This window comes from Etheostoma cragini, chromosome 23 (genome assembly GCF_013103735.1).
Source record: "Etheostoma cragini isolate CJK2018 chromosome 23, CSU_Ecrag_1.0, whole genome shotgun sequence".
Lineage (NCBI taxonomy): Eukaryota > Metazoa > Chordata > Actinopteri > Perciformes > Percidae > Etheostoma > Etheostoma cragini.
This window is the reverse complement of record NC_048429.1, coordinates 4213127-4237636: the sequence shown is the minus strand read 5'-3', so window position 1 is coordinate 4237636 and position 24510 is coordinate 4213127. Positions and strand designations below refer to the sequence as shown.

Genomic DNA, 24510 nt, shown 5'->3' with positions numbered 1-24510 from the left:
CCTACTCATCTCTCCTTGCAAGAAGAGCTGACTCTGGAGAGAATGTGGTGTAACCTGCCAAAGCAAACCCACAGAAACTTGATGAGTGTCCCACTGCCGTGGCTCTAGAGACCAACTCGCAGTTCATTGAAATTCCTCTGATATTGGAACACGGCTCGCTGCTCACTGCTGACTGATGATCCTTTCCTTCATAAGTAGAAGCATTCACACACACCATCACTACTGAGGCTCTTATTCATTTACATATTTAAAAAATGAAAAAAAACTTCTGCCCTTGTTCTTGGGTGTTATTTCTAATGTCTGTTTGCTGTTTTTGTCCTGCAAATGGTTATTCTCAACTCATAGGAATCCTGCCAAAGTCCTGTGGCTCTGAGTGCTGGTTAGTGAGCTTTCAAATCCTATTCTACTGCTTCACTTAATAATGAACTATATTTTCAGCTTTTTTGCACATATCATTTTATGTAAACAAGAAACCTGGTTTCCTTAATCAGAGAATGGGCTAAGAAAAACATTTAGTTAAGCTAAGTGTTGTAGGAGAAAGCTAGTTTCTGAGTCACGCAGAGGCACAACTGGGTTGTAACAATTTAATCTCATTGCTCAAGCTCATAACAATTATAAAGACAAAGTACAAGGAAAGCAGTGGTGAAAGTACCCAGAGTACGGCTCGTAATCAAGTAAAAATAGGGAAGTAGCTCCAGCAAAATGCGCTTTTTATGAAGTTTTGAAAAATTGTCATTTTTTTACTGTGAATAAAGGCACAGCCACATACAGATTATTAACATCTCATTTCATTGCATCACATCTGTTGAGATAGGTCAAGCTAATGTGCCATTATTATTTCATTTTTTTAATGGTTTAAATCAACTTAGTCCATGTCACCTGTCTGTAGCTCAAGCTGACATAACCTTTACAACCCAGATAAATGAATCAAGTCCTTGTAAACACACTGTAATTGTCTTGGTTGACAAAGACTTTCTTAATTGGTACCAAACGGTTTGGGAATGTGTTGCCGAGGTGACGCTATTGCCTGGCTTGAGAAACTGAGAAACGTGTATGGTTATCAAACCAATTTAACATCTTATTTCACCACTCGTACCATTCATGAGAAGGAACTTTGAGGGTGTCACCCCCCTCACCCCCACCCATTTTTTTGTTTGTTGTAAATACATTTTTGGTGTATCCATCATCCAGTTTCCCTTTCTTTCATCTGAAATGCACCTTCTCTCAACAGAAGAAATCATGACGAGAAATGAAAATGGGAATGGTATTATTGCATGGACAACAGGCTGGCAGATGTGGGCTTTAAGTAGAAGTATTCCCTGTGTTTTCCACTCGTTGTTTTTCTTTCTAAGCCGTGTCAATCATAGCTAAAATAGTCCCAGAGGTCCCTCTCCTGCTGCGCTTTCCGGTAGGTAGATGGTACTCAGTCCGCTGTTTGTTTGAAAGAGAGCTACTCCTATGGGCTATAACTGGGCTCAACAGGGAATTACACATATGGGTTCAGCCACGCAGAATGTTATGCAGTATGAGGCACAAATGGGAGCTAAAGACCTAAAGAGGCATTTAAAATGTGGCATCATCTTTCATTCCCAAATTTCTTTGTGATTTAATATCAAGCAAAATTTGGGTTTGGCATGGCATTTGATGCACTTTTTGGATTTGTTTTTTGCATGTGGGTTTAAGGCACATGGGAAAGGCAATATACTAAAGGCACACATCCTTCCAGAGATACACCTGCTAGTGATCAACTTAGGCTAAATTTAAGGATTAGCACTGAAGTAGGGCTAATTTAAGGAAAAAAATGTAATTACCATTTTTCTGCCAGATATTGCAATTACGATTCAATTAGTGATATTATATTTATATAATATATTTATAACATGAGACACCATCAAAACATTTCCATATCTTTATGCGAGGAACATAGATGAAACGGGTGGTGGTGGCGCAGTGGATATGACGCATGCCGTTGGTGTGGGAGACCCGGGTTCAATTCCCACTGCAATATATCAACCAATGTGTCCCTGAGCATGACACTTAACCCTCAGCCGCTCCAGCAGATAAGTGTCCGCTAAACGACATGTAATGTAATGAAATTTCAGTGTGATGTCACTAGCATTCCAAATGACATTTATCGTATAAAAAACAGTAAATATCTTAATGAAAAAGAGGGATAAAATGTTAAACAAAACACACCAAACATTCAACTAAATTTTGCACTTTTGATTAATTGGAGCCTTCACGATTAGCTAATTGCATTCTTTCAACTTGAAATTTTGAATAGAAATTCAGCCCTACACTAAAGGGAAGAAGAAAAAATGCAGTGCATTCATTCATTTCAATGAGATCCCTGTGTTGACACAGTAGGAATCCCAATGTAGAAGGCTCCAGCAAAACAGTGTAGGTAGGTTTGTCCAACAAAAAAGTTCAACCTGGCTCAACAGTAACCTGAATGTCAGCGTGTGTATGCAGAATACTTTGTAATGTGATCTGTAGAATTCTGTTGTCAACCTCGCTATTGTTGAGACAGAAGATAAAGCCTTGTGACTTCCTGGTTGATATTTCATCTTGTCACCTGTGCAAGTAGCAACACGGCAAAGCCATTATTGACCCACCCTCCTTTTTTCTGTTTGTCAAGACTGCTTGAGAATACTCAAGTAGAATACTATTCAGACCAGAGTTAGACATAGCCATCTGTGTATGAGGCTCTCCTGTGTAAATAAAAATGCATGCTGATAAAATTGGAACTTGAAGCAAAATTGGAAGCATGAAAGTAGAACTTAATAATGTTAGATGTGGTTGCAGGCATGGATTGGCCATCGGGAATAGCAGCAGATTTCCCGGCGGGCCGGGGCTGAATGGGCAGCACTCCAGTCGAAAACTTCTTCTTTTTTTTTGATCAGCCCATAGGGAAGAGAGGTTGCATGATTGGCCCTGTTGTAGGTCGTTCATGTGAATACTGGCCATTCACATCCTTGGTCTTTGACTGACCGGCCAACAGATAAGAGAGAGAGATCACATGATTGGCCCACTAGTTTGTCCCTCATCTGAACACTCGCCAAACACATCTACTATGGCCCACTTCCAAACAACCATAGAGAGAGCACTTTTAGGTTCCGTCCATATCGTCGGCAAAAATACTCCACAAAACGCCAGTATCTAGCCTAAAAACACAAGATTTAAGCATGTCAAACAATGATTTTAGCACCCTTGTCTGCCAGAGAGGACAAGTTAGCTGTTTGTAGGCTTATGTTAGTTATGTATTAGCAAGCTAAGGCACTTGCAAACATAGTACTATAGCTTTCTGATTTATCAAGATTTCACAATAACACAAGTGTTACCTACGTACTACACACAAAATGCAGCTTTAGCCAAACTTACAGACTTATCACTTGTTAACAACTAACGATATACAAGACATCTTGATGACCAAGAGCCAGGCAGCCTTTTTGACTCAGTAAGTACATAATCATACTCTCTTACTTAGCCTACCACTCAGCCAATTGAGCGTATTAGGGGCTGGTATGCAGGGTTCAACGTTAACTTTTTGTTCACCAGCTAAATTGTTGGTGAATGTTAAAATTGTACATTTTTAAGTAAATCTACCAGCCATTTACATATTTTACCAGCATTTGGCAAGTAGATGGTGCTAATTTTGAATCTTACTCATATGTTTATGTGTTGATGGGGACTGCAAGGACGGTTGATGTCCGTTAGATTGTGGTGGGCTGGTCTAAGTCTCAAAAGTCCAGAGCTGATTTTTTTTTTTTACCCCAGTCCAGACCTGTGTGGTTGTATTCACTCTTACTGCACCACTATAGTGACACATTCCTCTGGTAATCCAAGGAAATGTCATATATTGTGACTGACTTTCCACCCACAATAAAAGTTCTATAAACAAATAACAGAGGGTACAATAATCAGTTATAAGGAAATTGTAAATTCACAGACTAGTTGTGTCAGTGTGTCTATTTATGTCTACAAACAGCTATTAAAGGTCCATTCCTTAACTTTTTCAAAGTAGAAAACCTGTTGTGGAAAATACAAAAGACCTAACAAGACAATGAATACAATTAATTTCCCATAACGCAGCCTAATCCCATTGCTAAATTTGATTTTTAAAAGACAGTCCTAGCCTAACGACACGCATCGTCTAAAATAATTGAATTGTGACCGGCTCCGGAGCTGCAGGGCTTGCTGCTTGCTGGAGTTATTTGTTTTGTTTCTGCACGACACTGTATCTTTAATTAGGCAGATGATTTCGGCTCCGAAATTCCTTCCCAAAAGGCCAGACCCTTTTTAAAATGACTAAAAAGAAAACAATGTCAGGAGGAAATATTTGCTTTGCAAGCTATTCTGCACTAATGACTGGATCAAGGATCTGAGCAAACTACAATACCAAAGCGCTCTGGCATCTTGAGAAGGCCGCAGTGTCTGATATTTGATTGAATGCTAAATTTGGCCTTTGTTTTGAAAGAGACAACATTCCCTTCTGGCTCAAGTATGTACCTCCTATAGGAATTACCGGCAAATTTGTTTTAAATTGTTGCCCGACGTTTCCTGTATCTAAAATTTTCTTTAATACCAAGCTTGGACATAACAATAACACAAAACAGGCTTGGGAATTATCAGTTTAATGGACATGAGAACTAATCCCCGGTCCAGCTGATCTTATTGTCCATTAAACTGCCTAATACGTTCAGTTACCGAGGTTTATTCTGGTTTGAGCCTGTTTGGCTAAGCCACCAAAAGTTGTAGAGGTGAGAGCTGTGAGAATGTAGCAAAGGTGAAGAATTATACCAAGTTGGAGGGGACAATAACTGTTATAATGTAAAAAAGCAAGAATAAAACAAAAATAAGATCACTTGAGATAACTTATATTGTGACGTACATGGTCCTGCACATGCCTACTGCACACCCACTTGGATGATTTCCAGGACAGGTTTTAATCTTTCTCCTGTGAGACTCCATGATGGCAGCACTGGTGCTTGCCAGGAAATGTGACACAAATGGCAACCTTTTATTGCCAGGTGTGTTGTTCAGGTACTGGTTGGGAAACAGGATGGTTAAGCACTGCCATCAGGTGCCCTTGGGCTGCTACTGCTCTCCAGCTGCACGCACACGCACACGCACAGACACACACACACACACACCCACACACACACACACACACTGAGGGCAAAGCCACTTTTTGTTCTCTCAACAGCTGTCTGCGTAATCAGTAGTCTCTCAGCAGGTACAGGCTGTCTCAGCTATGGTCTTTTGTGCTGTGCAGAAGAGTCTCTATTATTCCAGACTGGCATGTTGTAGGCATCTTGGGCTTATTTTTGGGAACAAACTAAGAGAAATATACTCTCTACTTTGCCACACACCACTCTTAAATTGGGCATGAAGGCATTAACTGCTTCTGATGCATAATGCAGTAATTTGGGTCATCAAAAGCACTGCATTCTTACGACAGCTGCAGGAAATTCTTGTCATGATAGGACAAGGAGTATGAGGATATTTTGAGTTCAGTTTAGTGATAACGGGCATCATAACACACATAGCTTAAAAAATGTCAAGGTCTAGGACGTATTTCCATTGCGGCCCCTAAACGTGTTGTGCAATTCCTGACAGGCTCCAGCTGAGAACCTGACACAATACCCAACATAGTTAGAAATCTAACACATCTTGAATTTAAAATGTACTTGTGTTTTATTCCCTGCACCACTCACTTTGAAATACAAATGCAGCAAATCAGAAAGGAAATATACTGCAGAATGTAATTCACTCTGTTAAGAGTTAACAGGCTGGAATTGGTTTAACATTGTTCATTTTTGGTTTGGCTTATTTGTGAAGATGAGTCACTTGTTTATAGAGAAATCTATTTTATACAGACCTGTTTGTGTCAGAGACAGCGATAGTGCAAACCGGGGGACTTGGATAAAATGGCCCAAGTTAAGCCATTCTTGATCAAAAATGATAATGTTTTGAACATTGGAGTATGCAGTGTAATTGCACAGGGCCATTATCACTCCAGGTTCGTAAAATCAGCCTATTTGCCTTCTAGCCAGCTTCCAAAGTTCTAAAGCATCCTGTCGAGCCCTGAACATTTTCATTATGTATTGTATTGTACTGTAGGGAAAGGATAGATGGGTGATTTTGTTTTTGAAAAAGGTAACTTTCTACATTTTTGAGCTATTCGACAATGTGTGAAAGCAGTTTGCACTGTGGTTCCTGCCTCCACTTTTGTAGCTTCCTGGATGCTTTGGACTTGGCTTCACTTCTGCCCAGCATGTCTGTGGTCCTTTTGATAGGTCTATGAAACCTGAATAGTCCCAGAGTTGTTGGAGCTCTGAATAAGCACGAGCCCTTGGCCAAAAAAACTCAGCCTCAGCAGCCAAAAATCACGATAGCCTAGCAGAAAGGCAGCGAGCACTGAATGGCACTAAGCTCTCGTTCTTGTTAGATAAACCCAATCAACAGAGAGGCAGGACAGATTTCTGCTCCTCAAGTGTCAGAGCTCCACAATGGCAAGAGACATCTCTTCTCTTTGTAAAGGCTTCCATCGTGAGGAGGCTCTGCTTACACAATAGCTCTCCTCTAAGTACTGGGCTTGTTTCTCCTCTGGCAAATGGACTAGTTCAGTCCATGCCAGGTTGCAAGGTAGACCAGGGCCAACACATTCAAGAGGCTTTGTGGGTATAGAAGAAGGCTGTGGGACACCAGATGTTAAACAACCCATTTGCCATTGTCCCGTGGGCCAGGGTGAGGACTGGCTGTACACGTGACAAGATACAGACGTTGAATTGGAGGCTGCAGAACCAACCACAGCTCCGGGTCAGAGGTCGCATTGTAGTCTGCCGAAAGAATTCCCCGTGAGATCATCAGTTATTTACTCTGAGGGCCCTATTTTAACGATCTAAAGTCACAGCGTAAAGCGCATTGCACAGGTGCGTTGGGGGCCTGCCCAAATCCAGTTGTGCTTGTTTGACGGTGGAAAAAAGGGACCGTGCGCCGGGCGCATGGTTCAAAAGAGTTGTACTTAGTGTCTTCATCAATTCATAGGTGTGTTTTGGGTGTAACATGCAATCAACCAATCAGTTTGTCATATCCCATTCCCTTTAAAAGCCAAGCGCGATTGTACCTTGGCACATTGCTATTATCATGGGAGATGAATGTCATATTTTTATTTTTAATCTTTTGTGTGTGTGTGTGTGTGTGTGTGACAAGCATAGTGTGCTGTGCAAGAGCCTAGGCACATTTTACTAATGCGCTGTTAAAATAACAAAGAAATGCTGCGATACTGACTTTAGACCAGGTTTATGTTGGTTAATGCCACGACCATTTTCTGCTGCATCAATGTAGCTATTTGCCAAGAATTCATCTGAACACACATCACTGTAAGACCAGCACAACCATGGGGGTAGGTGTATTTGCTATTTAAACAACGCGGGCGCAGGACAGAAAATTAGCAACGGCTTCGGTCTCAAAATAGCAAAGATACTTGCTTCGGGCTTTGTGCTGCGCCGATTGCAAGATAGGGCCCTGAGGCACAAGATCTACTTCCTATCCATCTCTTTAATAAGCAAAACATACACACAGTCAAACGTACAGTACACACACTCAAGGGACTCCTGTGTGGGTGCTCATACAGAATTGTAAGTGATGTCTAAGGCTCACTGTCCGCTTTAATTTGATTTTTCTGGTACCCAGATATTTTTAACAGGCGCAATGCAATTTAAATCGATTTTACCAGTTATACCGGTTCTATGTGCCAATATACTATGCGTAATGTTTCCTGCTGTAAAAAGACACTGAACGTGATGACTTGCAAAATATAAACAAGTATTAGTGTTCTGCTTTCAGTCTTCTGCTAAAAAACAACAAATTGCTTGTTGAATTTAAAACAAATGAAAGGAAATCATTTCTAACTGTTTTACAGAACAAATTGAACATTGAATAAAACATAAAAGACACCACTGACAAAAGAAAGACAGCCCTATTTTAAAGTGCAGTTTTCTACTAATATTTTCTTTTAACTTGCAAAACAAATCTCTGGGTATCAATCGCGATATGTTGCAGTCTGGCGGCAATTGAAATTGCAATGACGATAAACAAATGCTATATTGTGCAGCCCTAGTAAAAGCCTAAATAGCCAGACTGTGGAGGAGCAAAATGAGAATAGAGGCTAAAGTGTGACACACATGTTGGATGTTGGATGCTTTATTAGTGCTTTTTTGCCTCTTGGCTTTTCATTTTCCTTTCTCTTCAGTGTAATATTTTTTAGCTGTTTGCATGTTTTTTTCTAAATCCTACCTGCCTTTGGAGGATGGGATGTAAGATCCATGAAACAAGAGGGTAAGTCAGTGGTTTACAGGTGCTGCTAGAAACATATGTATGGTAAAAGAGTTGAAAAGGTCTGGTGATTTTATCTTTTGTACCGCGCTGTGCAAAAAAACCTCAGAACAGGAAGGAAGAAGAAGTGCTCTTGCCAGCACCGGGGCGAAAACAAGATTAGGGGTCAGACAAAACACAGGACCACTTCACTCCGCAGCCTCTGTACAGCACACAGCAGGGACCCCGTTATTATTGTGGGTTTGCAGAAACAGGATTCATTACTGGGACGCAGCACTCAGGAGAGGTTGCTGGAATAAACGCTCTAGCAGCAGTCACCACCAGCCTGCCCCCCCATCTCTATCTGGCTTGAGTTACAGCCATCCGGGTCTGTGGTCAGGACACACAGATGCTGAAACTATTTTACCTCTCTCTAGACAGCTTAAAGCTTTTGTCCTCACTGAGGGATGATGCAGTTATTACTCAATGTCAAGTATTAGGAGGATGACTGTCAGTATGGGTATGTCAGGATGGCTGAACATTTGTGTTACTCTGCGGGTAACAACCATATTCATCAAAATTCCCATTTAAATGCTGTGTTCACTAACCATCCTATTTATTTAAACCCCTTAAGCTATAAATTACCTCCTAAACATATCCTCAATGTAATATTGAACTGTTAATATCCCTTTTTGCAAGTTTCTAAGAAATAAATGTTTTCTTTTTTGGTGACCCACTTGTCTTAGTCTGTTGCGACTATGGCTGACTTGCTAATGGGGCTGTCATGATAAGCTGCATCTCCATTCAGAAGCAAGTCATCAGTGTTTATGGGGGCTCGAGCAAATACACAAAAAGATAAAAAGCTCCAGCACAACAGGACAGGAGAATTAAGCCTTTTTCCAATTTCCTGGGATGACAATGTTTGTACCTGGAGGAAACAGACTACAAAACACAGAAACATGCATTCTTCTGGATTTATGAACCAAAAGCAAATATGTTTGACTTACAATACATGTAACACTCACACTAGTAAATTGCCCTTATTTTTGGACGTTTTTGCCTCAGTCAGTACCCATGGATGCATATTTGTAACGTCCATTTAGGAATGGCATTCTAAGTAATTTGAAAAGCAGATTTGGCATTTTCTCCGCAGTTATGTAAAATCAATCTGTTATGCATACATTTAACCACTAGCTAAATATTTATCAAGGATCCAAGGCAAAACCATGTAATTACACAATTTCCCATGATTTTGAATACTTTCATGGTATTAATTTAGAATCAGTTAAGGTCATCGATTAGCAATGTTTTACACTTCCCGTCATGTAACCCTTCGTTTTACTGTTTGACTCGGTGTCGCTTACGAGCAACTTTTAACTTCCCCTGCCTCTGGATTTTAATGCCTTCAATAAGCACTTGAGAAGCCATCCACAGCTGGATACTGGATTGAATTGATAATGTTGGCTTTGCACCTGAGGTTGACAAAGTACTGAAGTTTTTCAGATTGATATGGTGATTCATTGGATTAACATTCACCTTGGTAGAGCGCCAGTGGGGTTGATAAAAAAAAAAAAGCTAGGTAAACTACCGTTTCTCTTAAAGTCGGTTTGTGCATGCCGAGGAGTCACAGTCACAGGACTATTGGGATCGGCTGAGGGTCAGAGGCCCAGCGTGGGGCTGCAGTAAGCCTGTTTAAACCAAGGAAGAGGGTTATTTAAGGTCTTTCACTGGCCTGTCATAAACTTCACTGCGTTGTGATCCACGTTGAAGAGCTCTGTTAGCCATACAGCAAGCAGTTTGAAGGCATCGGCAGCATGACTGACAGTTACTGACACGGAAAACCTTGATATTTTGAAAAGAGAACAAAGTCAAATATACATGCAAATGTTGCCAATACAACTTGTGTTACTTAACTGCAGTTTTCTGCCTTGCAATTTCTTTTTGCATATCTGTCAACATGCATGTGGACACCGATATCTCTGTGATAATCTGCTACCAGCCTGCTGATGTATTGGTGGTTAGCTCTAGTTTCAGCTTTCTTGCCAAGCCTGACATCGCTGAGCAGGGGACTGAGTAGGGGCCGTGTGGTTTTCTGTGGAGGTCTGCGGTGTTGGAGTACACTGAGTGAACCCCCATCCTCCCAAACCTGCCAGTACTCCTCTGTCCTCTCAACCCTGCGCGCACACACACACACACACACACACACACACACACACACACACACACACACACACACACACACACACACACACACACACACACACAGCCAGACTGTTAACCTGGCCAAAAACTGCTGCTCTGTTCCAACCTACTGTGTGGTTTATAGACCAGAGGACAACTTTGGCAAACTTAAAGTGTACAAAGGGTTTCCCACTCATGTATTAAAGTTTTTTCAGACAGTCAAAGATCTCTGACCAGCCCTGCTGAGTCTGACCGGCCTGCCCTCCGGCCTCAGCTGCATCTGACACATCCAGAGGAATGCTGATGCTGCTATCTTTGGTTCAACACTCCCTGCCGGACCCCTGTTGTTTGTTTGGCTCTTATTTTATTGTACCCCCCCACACCCCCGGTGTAAAGCAAACTCATTTTGAGGTCTGTATTACAGTCTTACTTGGAGTGAAAATGAGGTTCAAGCTGTGTTCAAGTTCAAAGCCAAACATTGCAAGGCTTTTGCTTGATAAACACATGATTTTGAAGAAAATCCCCCAGGGCTTTGTGGCCAATACAAGCTCTGAGTCTTGAGAATAGCTTGTATGCTGTTTGACTCGACTCTGTCCCCAAACAACCCTTCAACAAAGGACTCGGTTGTGTAATTTGTGGGACTTGAAAAGACATCAGATTTTGGAAAGACTGAAGAACTCTAGACTGACTACGGTGATAAATCCGACTGGAACGGTTGTTGTTCTTTAATTTTTTCTTTTAATGACTCTTCTAATGACTCTTTCTTTAATGTTGAATTTATTATACTGCACTGTAACTTTTACTCTAATGTTTTTATTTTTTTAATTGTTTTTATGTAAAGCTCTTTGAATTGCCCTGTTGCTGAAATGTGCTATACTAATAAAGCTGCTTTGCCTTGCCTTCTCCCTGTAAGATAACTATGCTGCCACTTTGGCCTCAACTTGATATTTGTGTCTCAAGAGAGCCTACTGATTAAATAAAAGTTGAGCAAAGTTCGTTTGAAATAAGCAGAGCCCTTTTTGCATGCTAAAATAAAATGGGGGACCTTCCACTTCAGACTACCTTCACTATCTTTCACTCAGACATGGCCGTACTGTCTTGATATTTAGATTAAAGAATACTTTTGGATAAAGGTCACAGTAGGTAACAGAATATATTAGTTTTCTGTACAGGATTAAATATGATATTTTTTGCCACAGATCAGTGGAGCTCCAGTCACACCTTTTTGCGGCTGTCAAATGATGTCTCACTCCTGCTCAGAGATGGCGCAGCCTTCCTGGACCTAACACTAACCCTGGCAGCCTGTAGTGTCCCATTAATCAGCCAGCAGCTTCGGGGTGGATGTCCTCTCTTTGATCTCTGCCATACCTGAGCACAGTGCTGTGCCTGTGACTGGAAGTCCTGGTTAAATGACAGTGGGCATCAGTGTGCAAGCGTCTCTATTCTCTAATTGATCATCTTAATGAAGTCACTGGGCGAGGTGATTAATACACACAAGTCATTAAGCCTGCTGTATGAGAGTGTTTCTCTGGCTGAGGTGCCCTTTTCTTGTTTAAAGATAAATCTCAAGACTAAGTGGACAGGGCACTGGCAGGGTGACAAGGCAGAATGGATGCTCATAATGGATCTCAATAGGTTCTTTGCCAATAACATTTTTATTGGACTGGGCAATAAACTAAATTCCCCCAAATTACCGACCTTGTGAATCCCTTACCGGACTTAAATGTAATCTTATCATGTTTTTTTTTGTAAATACATAAACTGAATTCCATATAACAAATACCTACAACCAGTGATGTTTAAACAAACATTTACCTAACCAGTCTGGTCCAGGAGTCTACTATCTTGTACTGGTCAAACCATAATAAATCCAGACAAACATAAAAGTAAGCAAGCACCAATTAGGATATACTTAGTTAGTGTGTTTACACAAAGTCTAAAAAGACTACTATTTATGGGTTAAGGCAATGTTATTGGCACTGAAATCACTGCTGACAATAAGGAGAAGAGAATTAAATGCATAACAGCAGTGAACATACCACTGACACAACCACAGCATGAATGTACTAAAGGCAGAGAGAGAATCGTATTTAAACCGTGGCAGCAACAGGATTAATTTAGGTGCGTTGCTGAGCTATTGGGTAGATGAAGTCAGCTGATGTGACCAGCTGATGAGAGCAGCTGATAAGAGCATTGACCTGAGGAAAAGTAAGTGAGCATGAGTGTGGGGATTGAATACAGATGTATGAGTAATAAAATAGACCTAAGCATGCAAAAGTATAGTCTTCCTGACTGAAGTTCTTCTAGAGCTTCATATGTCCATGTCAAATGTTCCCGTTTACAAAAAATGCTGAATTCTTTAGTACCCTCCAAACCTGTCTGAGTGTAAATTTGGGTGACATCAGCCTTTGGCAGCGCATCATTTCTTACCTGCTGTATATACTCTGTCTAATGCTGTAGGTCCATAGTGCTGCCACACAATGTGCTCACTCAAATGATCTAAGCGACAGCATCACTCTGACAGTCCCTTAAAAAGGAAAATGCCAGACTTGGGGAACTAAATCCTGCTGTTGTGCAGACAGAGAATCAGATGCATGCAGATTTTTGCTGCCAGGAGCTTTAGAATAGATTGTTTATCCTTCTCCCCAAAAACAGAGTTTCCAACCACAACATACATTCCAATAGACCGTGAAGCTCTGCTCCAGATGTAGCTTCTTCAATTCTTCATGTGCAAAATGACTGACATTGGTCTCGAGGCTTTAGCAGACCAGGATACGTGTTTCACTTGTTTTACTAAAGTGAACACACACATACACACACACACACACACACACACACACCAGGTCCAGGAAGTAAGACATGGTTCTGGAAATCTGGCTGCTGTTAGTAATGTATTTTCAGTACACACGTTTTCATTGCTTTCATTTACAAACTTTAGGAGAATAATCCGTTAAAAGTGACAAATTGTAGAAAGAACAAAAATAACCTTGTATCTTTGACACTATTTGTGCTTAGAAAAGGATTACATTTCAGTAAGTCTTAGTTTTTGACCTTTTGTAATGATTGAAGGTTAACACATTCCTCAAAACATTAGCCAAACATCATTTGTTCATCCCTCCACACCTTCCCTGATTCTTTCCATGGTCCAAGGTAAAAATACACAGTCTCATTTTTATACATTCAGGGGCAAAAGCCTCCCTTATATGGTTGCACACACAGATCCCACTTTCCCTTTATTTGGAATATAGAAAAGCACAGCAATTTGGAATACTAGAGGGTAAAACAGGCTGCATCTCTTTCCAAAATAAACTTTGAGATCTCAATACCACATTTCAGGCAAGTTTGTACATAGCGAAGTGGTTAGTCACTGCACAATTCACGTTGTGTTGACACAGACAAACTTCTGTTTAATTTCATCTTTTTAATCTCAAAAACCTCTACCCTTTATTTCCCACATATTGTAATCTTGAAATGTCAAGTCTGAACCTATACAATGTCGCAAATGTTTAGGCCCTGTTTACAAGTACATGGATATTTTAACAATTGTAGACATTTCCCTTAGTTTGTGCCCTTTGTTTACATGCAAACAGAGAATTCACCTCTGAAATTGAGTCTTTCTAAAAACTGGCCAGAGTGGAGATCTTTGAAATATTTGTTTGCATGCAAACAGAGACAAACTAAAGTTTAGGCAGCCGAGGAAGAGAAGAGAGAAGAAGTGATTTGTTGCTGTTGTTGCTATTTTTGGGCTTCTGATTGGCTAACGTGGCTTCTCATCACACTGCCACCTACAGGTTTGGCATGCTCTTGACTGCATACACACCCGTGTACATATGCCATGTACACTTTTCTGAAAACTGACAGGTTTGCACAATGTTATTTTTGAAATCGGAGAGATTGAAATGTCCGTTTATGAAAATAACCCCCACCTGTAAATGAAATCTTAATGCAGGGCATGTTCTTGGTATTGTGTCCACCCCTGTGTGCATCCACGTTAGAGATGTGGAGGACTGGTGAGCACAGAGTTACACCAGGAGAAGGAAAGTGCTCGCATTAGAAAGAAAAGGGGTTGGCGTTTTCCCAAAGGACAAATGATAAACTGTTTGGCAGGAAAGGCCTTGCAAATGACTGCATTCCTTGTTAACCTTCTAAGGCTATTTTTACAGTTAAAGGGCCTTTTGAGCTGGCATCTTTTGTTCGCCCTGCAGCATGAAACAGGAAATACTGGTTTGCATTGTGACCCTCTGGGAGTTTGGCCGCAATCTCTGTTTCTCGTCACGATCCAACCATCCATCCTAAGGTTGAGCTCTGTTTACACAGTGAATCTTCTCCGCTCCCGACAAATGAACCCAGTAACGCCACAACACAGTTCACTGTAAAGTAATGCAAATAGCTGAGGCCGTGCACATATATCATAATTAAGCTAAGATTAGGAGGAGTGAAGTCGGAGGTTTTCCCAGGCAATGTGCACAATCTCTTTCTAAAGAATGAAAGCTTACTCCCCACTACTCTGTCAAAGGGATGTTTGCTCTCTGGATGTTTGTACATCTCTTTTATTGTGTTTTCTAGGGACATTCCACTGGTCAAAAATCCCCTCTGACTGCCCCCCACCCCCCCTCAAACAGACCGTCTTCCTGTTGCCTGACTAGGGAGTCTACAATCTAGTGTTTAAGCTGCAGGTCCTCAGGGATTGCTTGAAGTGAATGTCATCGTGTCTTAAAAGGATTAAGAGGAGACCCTGGCCGCGTTGAGCCAGAGGTCAACATCACTGTTATTGTGGGAATGACCTCGCCTGTCACCATACATCTGTCAGTGTGTCAATATGCACGGAAGTGACCCAGTTATTGTCGCCTTTCTGCAGGAACCTGATTTCTTCACTTTATGTAAACAAGAAACTAGATCTCTCCAAACCAGAGCAAGGAATTAGAGAAAGCTGATTAGCACAGCAAGATTATTGTCTGAGAAAGCTGATTTCTTGGCCATGTTCACTAGGAAGTTTCTAACAGGATTTCTTTGCAAGAGCCCAGGTGCACAACAAACTTCAAACTTGGAAAGTATTGCTGATTATTTGCCGTGAGGCTCTTCTCCAACAAAAAATAACAAAAAGTATCTTTGAAATGCACAAGCCATGGTTAAAACAAATGGCCTGGTTAGTGCAGAAAGCTGCATGTAAACGCAGGTTTTAGAGTTACCGTGGGCTTGTTTCACAAAAGAGATTTTCTAGCACAGAGAGTTGTGTCTGCGTCCCATTTCGTGAATGTTTGCTGACAAATTTTCAAGTTCCACAGAGTTCTCGCATGCTTTTGCATGGGTAGCAAGTACGGCATTAGTAAAACTTTCTTCTTGCTTGAAACTGGTTTCCCCATAACCTGATTTCTTGTGTGTCTCTCTGACTGTAGTCGTTCAACCCAAGGCTGCTCTAATCTCATCTATCATTCTCTTCCTCTTCTCTCAGAGCCTGGATGAGCTGGACGATGACGACACAGGGGAGAAGAACAGAAAGGAGGAGGAGGAGTTGGTTCAGGCCAACACTTTCCAGAACGAGTCCATGATAGCTGAACCTGCCACCGGCCACGTAATGGTAAGAATTGAAATGACAGGAGGAAGGAGGACAGAGCTGCACATTCATTCATATTTGATCAATAACCTCTGGTGGTATCTAACCATGCAGATAGATTTAGTTGAGTCTGAGATTTTAATGAAGGTTTAGTTTGAACATAGAGTTAATCGAGAAGTCATTTATTGCCCAAAAAAATAAGGCTTCCAGAATAAAAGAAGAGACATGATGTCTCTGCAGTTTTGCCTGTGTGTTCCAGTATTCAATGTCTAGCATAGACTTATGATGTTCTACTTTTCCACCAAACATCACTCAAGCAGAATATTTGACAGATTGATACATCAGTGCTGCCAAACAGAGGCACTGTTGCTCAGGCAGACACCCAGAGGGCTCAAGAGCTGTGTGAAAAGCTGACGTGTTGCAAAACCCAAAGGTGTCTCGGCATTTCATCATCACTGTAGAATCAGTTAAAAAGCTATAAGAATTGCTCTTAAATGCTGTTAAAGCTACTGGGAGAGATGGCTATTCACAGGTCTACTGTGCTTTTAGTTTTGTATTCCTAAAGCTGGTTGATAATACAAGTATTGTTCATGTGTCTTTATAGAGAGTTGGATATTGCTTGTTACAATATATAAGTGTTGGGAGGAATTGTCTATTAATTGATGATTGCTTTATCAGCAAATGATTATTTGTTATATCAAGCAAAAATACCAATATTCACTAGCTCAAGCTTTTGCAATGGGATAATTTGCTGCTTTTCTCAGTTTCTCGTCAATTTAAATTTTGGACCGTTAGATTAAAAATAGAAGCCATTTGAAGATGTTAGCTTAGGCTTTTGTTGTTGTCTACAAAGTGAATGAGTAATTAAAACAAAATATCAATAGAATTTTAGATTCTGCAACTAAGCAGTATCATTTACATCACACACTGCCCAGTGTTTCTCTGTGCAGCTCAAAAGCCATATTCATCAAACTATATTGGAAAGCCAGTGTTAGGATCTGCTTTGTGTATACGGTGTCTGGTTCTTAACAGTGGGAATCCGGGACTGTTGACATTTACAAACTGAGTATTTTAATCTAGAGAAGCAAAATATTGTGTTCATTTGATAAAAGTGAACCCATGCAGAGACGGTCTGCTCTTCCTCCAAATAAGCCCAGGAGGCGTCGGTAGAGTGAAAACATAATCCAGTTAGAAAAAAGGAAACCAAATCAGAACTGACACACTCCTAATTTGAGTCTTTATAGTTCACATGCGGTATTTTCAATTTCAAACTCACTTCAAATAAACAGTGATTTTCCATTAGACGTTGAGCACATGTAGGATATGAAAAACATCCAGCTGTGGAAAGACTGAAAGAACTCCAATTTGTTTGTATTCCTGTAAAACGCCATCTGATTTGCATGTCTTACAAAAAAAAATACTAATGAAATGGCTCTGCCACTGAGTGACAACACTTGTGGATGTAGCTGAGAGTTGCATTCCAGATGGATCAGCAGTTTTTTTTGTTTTGGGCTGGAACCTTCTGAGGCTGTTTACAGTATGCAAAGCATACTGGGCTTGTGTATATAAAGCACACTAACAGGAAGATTGTGACCGCACCTGCTGAGATGGGGCCCAGATAGAAAAATGAAAAGAACAAGTTTTCTGCAGCTTCCCCACTATGCGTTTATTTATAGTGAGAGAGAGTCATCATTTGCAACAGAATATGTCCATCCATGCCTGCTGAATCTATTCTTACCATCACAACATGAAGCCTAATGCAGACCAGATGTGGTTATGCAGAAACTAACCATTAGATGTCTCACCATCACTCATATAAAACTAACATTCATATTCTGCTAGGGGTCCTGTGCCAGTTTGCTCATAAAGAGGTGATTGGTAGAAATATAGAGCCGAAAAAGTCCAGTATGGTCAGCGGATTTACGACATAGCTGTCAGTTAGACATCTGTAAAGATGGAACATTCCCAAAATGTGCCGTTCCTCTCGGGCCCCATTTATCAACGGGAGACAAGCAATTGCCATGTCACGCCCGTTATGATGTACAGCGTCCAGTCAGGCCTCTAAGCTGGTATCAAGATATCTGGACAAAAAGTTTCAACAAAAAAAATACCCCAGGCCTCTAAACAGTCTCCCTAGGTCTCAGAGCGTTTCCCAACCAAAATAAGCTGTAACTCTTCTGTGTTCGCTACTGAAGACGTAATGGAAACTTTACAAAGGATCTTGGATATCAAATATTTCATCAGATTTTTTTTTAATTCTGTAATGATATCCATTTTCCATCTCTTTCTGGGGACCTGTGTTTCATTTAGATGTGCTCATTGAGGTGAAGTGTGCTTTCCGTATTTGTGTGTGAACACACATCTTTTCTCCGTGTGACAGGACACATGTATCTGATATGTGATGGCCGGGGAGAGAGGCCCTCCGCAGGCGTGTGGTCCTGGTTATAAGGCCTTTCTCCTCTCTGGTATGCAAGACCTAAAAGAAAACCTGTTTCAGTAATCCAGCAGTCAGAACCAAATGGAAAATTCCTCGGGATCATCTGCATTTAATGTGGCGCCAGGTCCACAACAAAGCAATTCAGGTCTTTTTTTCTGCCTGTCTCTCACATGGAAAACAAATTCAGTTAACAATCTCCATCCAACACTTTTTAACAAGCCTAATTGGTAATTTGAATTAGCACCTTTCAGTCCAAAAAACAGTGCTGATGCAAAGTATCTTGTCCGAACAGCAGGGAAATGTTCCACGCTCATCACATGGCAGCCACTGTGCTTAGTGAGAAACTGAATTTCATTGCGTTGCCTGAAACAATATTGGATGGCACACACACCTCTGTTGATTCAAGATTTTAAGGATTACTGTTATATAAGCTAACTGAGGCACACCAATATTTATCTTTGCTACCTGCAATAATACTTATTACTTATTAGGTAGTTGGTGAGAAACTAAAACTTTACAGCAAACCAGGAACACTACACAGCACTTCATACACATTTAAAACATGAAAAAGAAGTTGCTAATTAAAGCATTAGTGCGTAACTTTTTTAGATTAATGAACGTCCGTTATATGCAAGCCATTGCCAAATGAGTTGCTACAAAGCTAATTAAGACTATCAGCTCCACACATCTCTGTATTTCTCAGTATGGCTGTGTCATGAAGATTGTAGTGTCCGGTAACTTCCCCGAGCAAGTGAAGGTAATGACCTCTTCTGAAGAGTCCTTTTTTTTTTTTATCCTCCGTGTCCGCCTTGGCTACTAGCGACTATGTGGCAGAGGGTTGGGGACGCATGCACGATCACGTAAGGCTTGTAGCCTGTGGACGCGCCGACTGTTATGTTTAGGAATTTTTAGAATTCCTAATGGAGGCGACAGAAACAAAACACTATGGCTTTAAACAGCCTACATTTGTTTTCTTCTTGTAAAGATATGAATGGCAAGAAATGCCCTTCTAAGAGCCTTGGGGAAAACACAGGGAAAATACCTTGACTAATACACATGCAATAGCTGTAACTGTCACTAACACGGCAAGAGGCTAGCAGGACTTTGTGCAGCTGTTTGGTGTGTGGTTTAGAGGTTAGCCATCTTCAGCCTATGATTTATGTACAACATCTATTTCTTCAGCCGGAATCAAAACCAGCTAGGTGAGGTTAGCATCTAAATTAAAACCGTGTGTGAGAAAATTGCAAAGCATATCTACCAAAACAATAGAGCAGTATGCCACATTAGGTAAAATGTTAACCCATAGTTTAAATATTATTATAAATAAATTGCAGCAATAAGCTAGGGAAAATGATTCAAATACAGGACTCGATAGTGATTGTTCTGAGTATAGGAAATTTCCAGTTGCCTAGTTTAGCTGGTTCATGTTCATATTTGGCCTATCTGCTTATTCTAAATGCCAATCATGCTTATTTGAAGAAGCTCTCTCGCTCTCTCTTGAATTCATTGAATGCCTCCACTAGAAATGTAATCTTGATCATCTCTGTACTGAGAAATGCTCGGCAGGCAGCTGGATGGAAAAGCCAAAGATCACCTTTTCATAGAGTAAGATGGCATTCCTTCAGAGATTTTTCAATTTAATGAGCTGTCAAGACATGAATCATAGATCAAGATCAAGCCATTAATGTCCAAGCAAGGAATGTTCCTTACACTTACACATACATTTAGCACTGCCCATCATGTTGCTATTGCTCGAGTCTGAAGATGAAGTACTTGTTAAGTGTTGATATTTGTCTCTCTTGTATTTCAATTCAATTCAAGTATTCTTGGTAACTCTGCAGCTGGGCGTCTGGGAGCTGTCAGCGCAGCTCAAGCATGATAAATAAAGTTGCACAGGCTTGCATTGTGTGCATCGAAGAAGTCGTACACGCTGACCTTTCTCGCAGATTCATGTCCCAGATAGGAGGTCCTCACTGTGAAACATTGCCATAAGCTTCAGTAGTAATGTGGCAAATGAAGTCTGGGATGTTTTCTGTAAACATAATATGATCTCATTCTCAGATTGTCGGCTGCATATCAGCCACAGATGGATGTGGGTGATCAGTTTATGCCTTAGTTATAGAAAGAATGATGGCCTACAAGCCAATGTATATGATTAAATATTGTTTAATGTTGCACAGTTTAGCCCTGATATTAGTTTGTCTCTTTCGAAAGATAAAGATCTCACCTTTTTTAACCGGGATTTCATTTCAAAAGTTAATATATTTTCATGCTAGTCAGAAGATGCAGGACATGAAACCCCTCTTTAGCTCTACAGTCTATACTCCGTATCACATAATAATCATTATTGGTGTTTTGTTTTGACTATGTGCAAATGAGGATTCGCAAAGCCTCACAATGTCTGCTGACCGGTGTGACCTTGCCTCCTATAATTGTTTTGACTCCTATTTCAACCCTTTTTCACCTGAGAAAATAAAAATCCAGTCCGCTGACCCTTGTCATTATGCCAGAAGACTTTGAATATGAAACTAGCTCATGCTGGATCTTACAAACAGATGTATTAACAGTTCTTGGGAAATGTAAAACCAAACCATTTCTTCCTACATAGTGAGGTTCCTGTTGAAAACTGGCAGACTGGGCTCCAAGGTCAATTGTGTATTCACAGAATTATCTTGGTTTATTCAAGTAACACTAGACTGTGGAGGCAATAGACAAGCTCAAACACACATTTACATATAGACAGCATTATTTTTATTTCTACCCTGTGATGTGTATTGACTGGCTCTGTTAGAGCTATAGTGCTGTGAAATCTATATGCCTCTCATCTCAACTAAAAGTGTTTTACATAAGGCCGGACTCTTTGTTCCTCTTTTTCTGTCTTGTCTTTACCTGACTGATTTGGTACCCCCTCATCTAATTATGTACTCTGGGACAGGGATGTAGTAGTACTGAAAGGCAGAGTCTGTTCAAACATGTGTAATCATGATTGCAACTACTCAAATCAGACAAAGCAAGCAATTTGACGAACGCTCGGAAATAGTGACGGACATTTTTTACTATTTTCTGCCATTTTATAAACTACACTACTTTTGAAATCCTTAATTTATTCCTTAATTATACTATTTATATCCCCAGTACGCACAGTCTAACAAACCAACTCCTTGGTTAAAGTCCTATAGTACTCTGTATTCAACTTAATGGGTTCATGCCAAGTCTGACATTAGAGTGCATTACACTGAAGAATAGAGTAGACCATCTGTGTTCCTTTGACTAAATTCCTGATAAGAGAGATATGCAGCTTGCAGCAGATTATGCAGCTATAGTACTGGCTTTTCAAGTCCAGCTATCTCAGCTGTGGGATTATACAAAAGCCTAGAAAATGTCAGTTTTGAAAACAAATTTCAACAAAGGTCTCTTAAATCCAGGTTTTGCTTGAACCTGGTTTTATGCACAGATGATGTATTATTTAGTGTATGACTTGCTGCAGCCAAAGACTGCCCTCTCACCCTCCTCCATTTTAGTTAATCTATCTAGGCTTGAGCCAGGGATGAGATGCGGGTCGGGATTTCATCCACAGGTAATGGATGATATGTCACCGAGACTGAGAGTCTGGTGCATGCCAGGAGCCAGGCACAACGTGTCCCCCTTACCCGCTAAAGCCATCTTCTGACTGATAGATTGTATCATAGCCAAGGCTCCTCAATCAAACCTGGGACCCTTCACTGCACAACACCTTAGGAAAGAGGAAATGCGTATTTATCTCACACACCTTATTTTTTCCGAGGGATACGCTATTTTACCGAAGGCACTTCTATTGGAGCATCACTGCTGTGTAGATCTAAACAACCTTTAGATCACACAATAATGGGAAAAGAAGATAAACATGCACCCCCATGTTGCAAAAGCAGATTGCCTTTCACAACTTGGGGCTATAGGGATCCTATTGAACTATTAAATGGAACAAAGCTCATCCATATATCAGCTCAGCAGCTGCGACAACACAAACGTTCATACACAACCTAAAGGCTTTTTATAAAGGCTTGCTCCTGATGAATTTCTCTTATCCAGTAGATGTTTTGTGTTTCTTTCACACCCAAGGCAAATGAACACAACAAATTATACCTAAAAAGTCATTGTGATATCTAATGCTTTTCTGAAATTAAAGTGCTACCTGAAATTAGAGACCTAACAGCACTACAATAAAAAAAAATAATTATATATATGTAGCCTCTTAAGTTATTGTTTGTGGACTAAAGGTGATCTTCTCCTTTTTGTTTCAGGAAACTCCCAGATCTGGGAACGGGCGCCACAAGAGGTGAGACTCATTTTATTATCCCGACACTGAGAGTGGAGTTTATCTGCTTCAGCATCACTTGAAATGTGGCAAGAGAAGGAACAGAGGTCGGGATGAAACACAGCAGTTTGAGTCATTAATTACGAGAGCAGATTCCCTCTGAAAGGGTCTGAGTGTCTTATCCTGGTGTGTCACTGTTGATTATTTTCCCCTTCAATCCTGCTCTTTTCATGCTTGTTTAATGACTGTTTTGAACAGTAGTTGACAGTACACCATCTGGGCCTTGGGCACTTCCATTCAGACCATCACGTCACTGCTGGAGCAGGCAGGGTGTGCTGAAAGTAAATAATTTGCTTTGAAAGGTTCGGAATCTAAAATGTGTGGTGCATTTTGGTCAAGATTGGTCTGCAAGATTGCTTTTGATAAGGGGCTTTCAACTTTTTCACAACCTCCAAAAAGATTGATCTTTAAACCGGCACCTCCTTCTGGGCAGATGTTTCTTCTTTTGTATTTCATACAATTTACTGTTGTTTGGCAAAGGGGCCAATCTTCATGAAGTTGTGATCAAAATATATGTTCTTTAATCTGCTTTCATCATACTTCCATACAAATTAAAAAGGAGGATACAAATTCTTGGAGAAAATTGATTAGATTCTTAGAATGCAGCCTGTAGCAGACAGTGTGTATTTATTGTTGCGTTTATTTGCAAATTTGGCTGCCACCCCAACAGCCAAGTTCCCCAGCTGATATTCAATCTGGCGATATAATTATGGCTGCTGCTTTCATCAGCTGGCCGGGCTACACTTGGACGCTCTGCAGTTCTGCAACGGACAACCCACCAGGTGGGCCGGGCAGTACTAAATGCCTGATAGAGCAACTGAAGAGATACGTGTCTCCCTCTACTTTACTCTCTGTCTGTAAACCCTCTCCTCTCTCAGTCATCTTTTTTTCTTTCTAGATTCAAGCTATTAAATATTAAAAAATGCATGCCCTATCAAATCCCATTCAGATATCTAGCATTTATTATTGTCTGCCTTTTGGGCTCATGTAGCTTATTAGCTTTGCAACACAAATGTTTCAGTTCAAGTTCTGTCTACCTTTTAAAATGAAGAAACAAAACCTGAATGTTAAATAGTTCAGGGGGCCTGGACAATTGGAGCATTCAAAATCAAAACACACCCAGGCCTGCCTATTTAGAAAGCTTGAAAGCTGCCATTGAGATAGAAGAGGAGTGACTGGCATTGATCAACTACAATTGCAATCCCGCACCCAGAAATTGCAGTCATTTTGTGCGAAGGGGACAGGGAGACATTACTGACTACATCTTTAAACGACCAGCCCAAAACATCTCCGAATGGGCCTTGCCTAGATGTTTTCTTGCTATTTAGGGGAAAGACATGTCTTGGGGCGCAGTGGGGTGTTATTCAGATGGTTGAGTATTGTGTGTTGTGGTTTCTAGTGTAGTTTTGTCACTTGACACTTATGTTTGTGAGAGATGTTGTTCTATCTGTCGCCGCTGCTGTTAAAAGCTTTCCTGTCTGTGCTTTCTCCTTCCCCACCTGCTGAGGCTCCCGAGAGTGTGTGATTGGCTCAGCCTCTCTCTCCCTCAGACCTCACGCTGCAGGGTGCTAATGGGCCATGGTGTGATATTTAGTATTGAGGCCATGGATGTTTAGGCTTAGCTTCAACACCCACTGAGCAACCTAGAGTACGTGTGTGTGTGTG

General features: G+C 40.8%; 1 protein-coding gene across 1 annotated transcript in view; it reads left to right on the top strand.

The window, feature by feature from the left end:
• Positions 1-24510, top strand: part of pawr (PRKC, apoptosis, WT1, regulator) — a 62571-nt gene that overhangs the window by 27634 nt on the left and 10427 nt on the right. Inside the window, exons 3-4 of the mRNA XM_034863588.1 lie at positions 15953-16078; positions 22772-22806. Of these exons, the coding sequence (XP_034719479.1) occupies positions 15953-16078; positions 22772-22806 (161 nt within the window). The remainder of the gene's footprint in view (positions 1-15952; positions 16079-22771; positions 22807-24510) is intronic.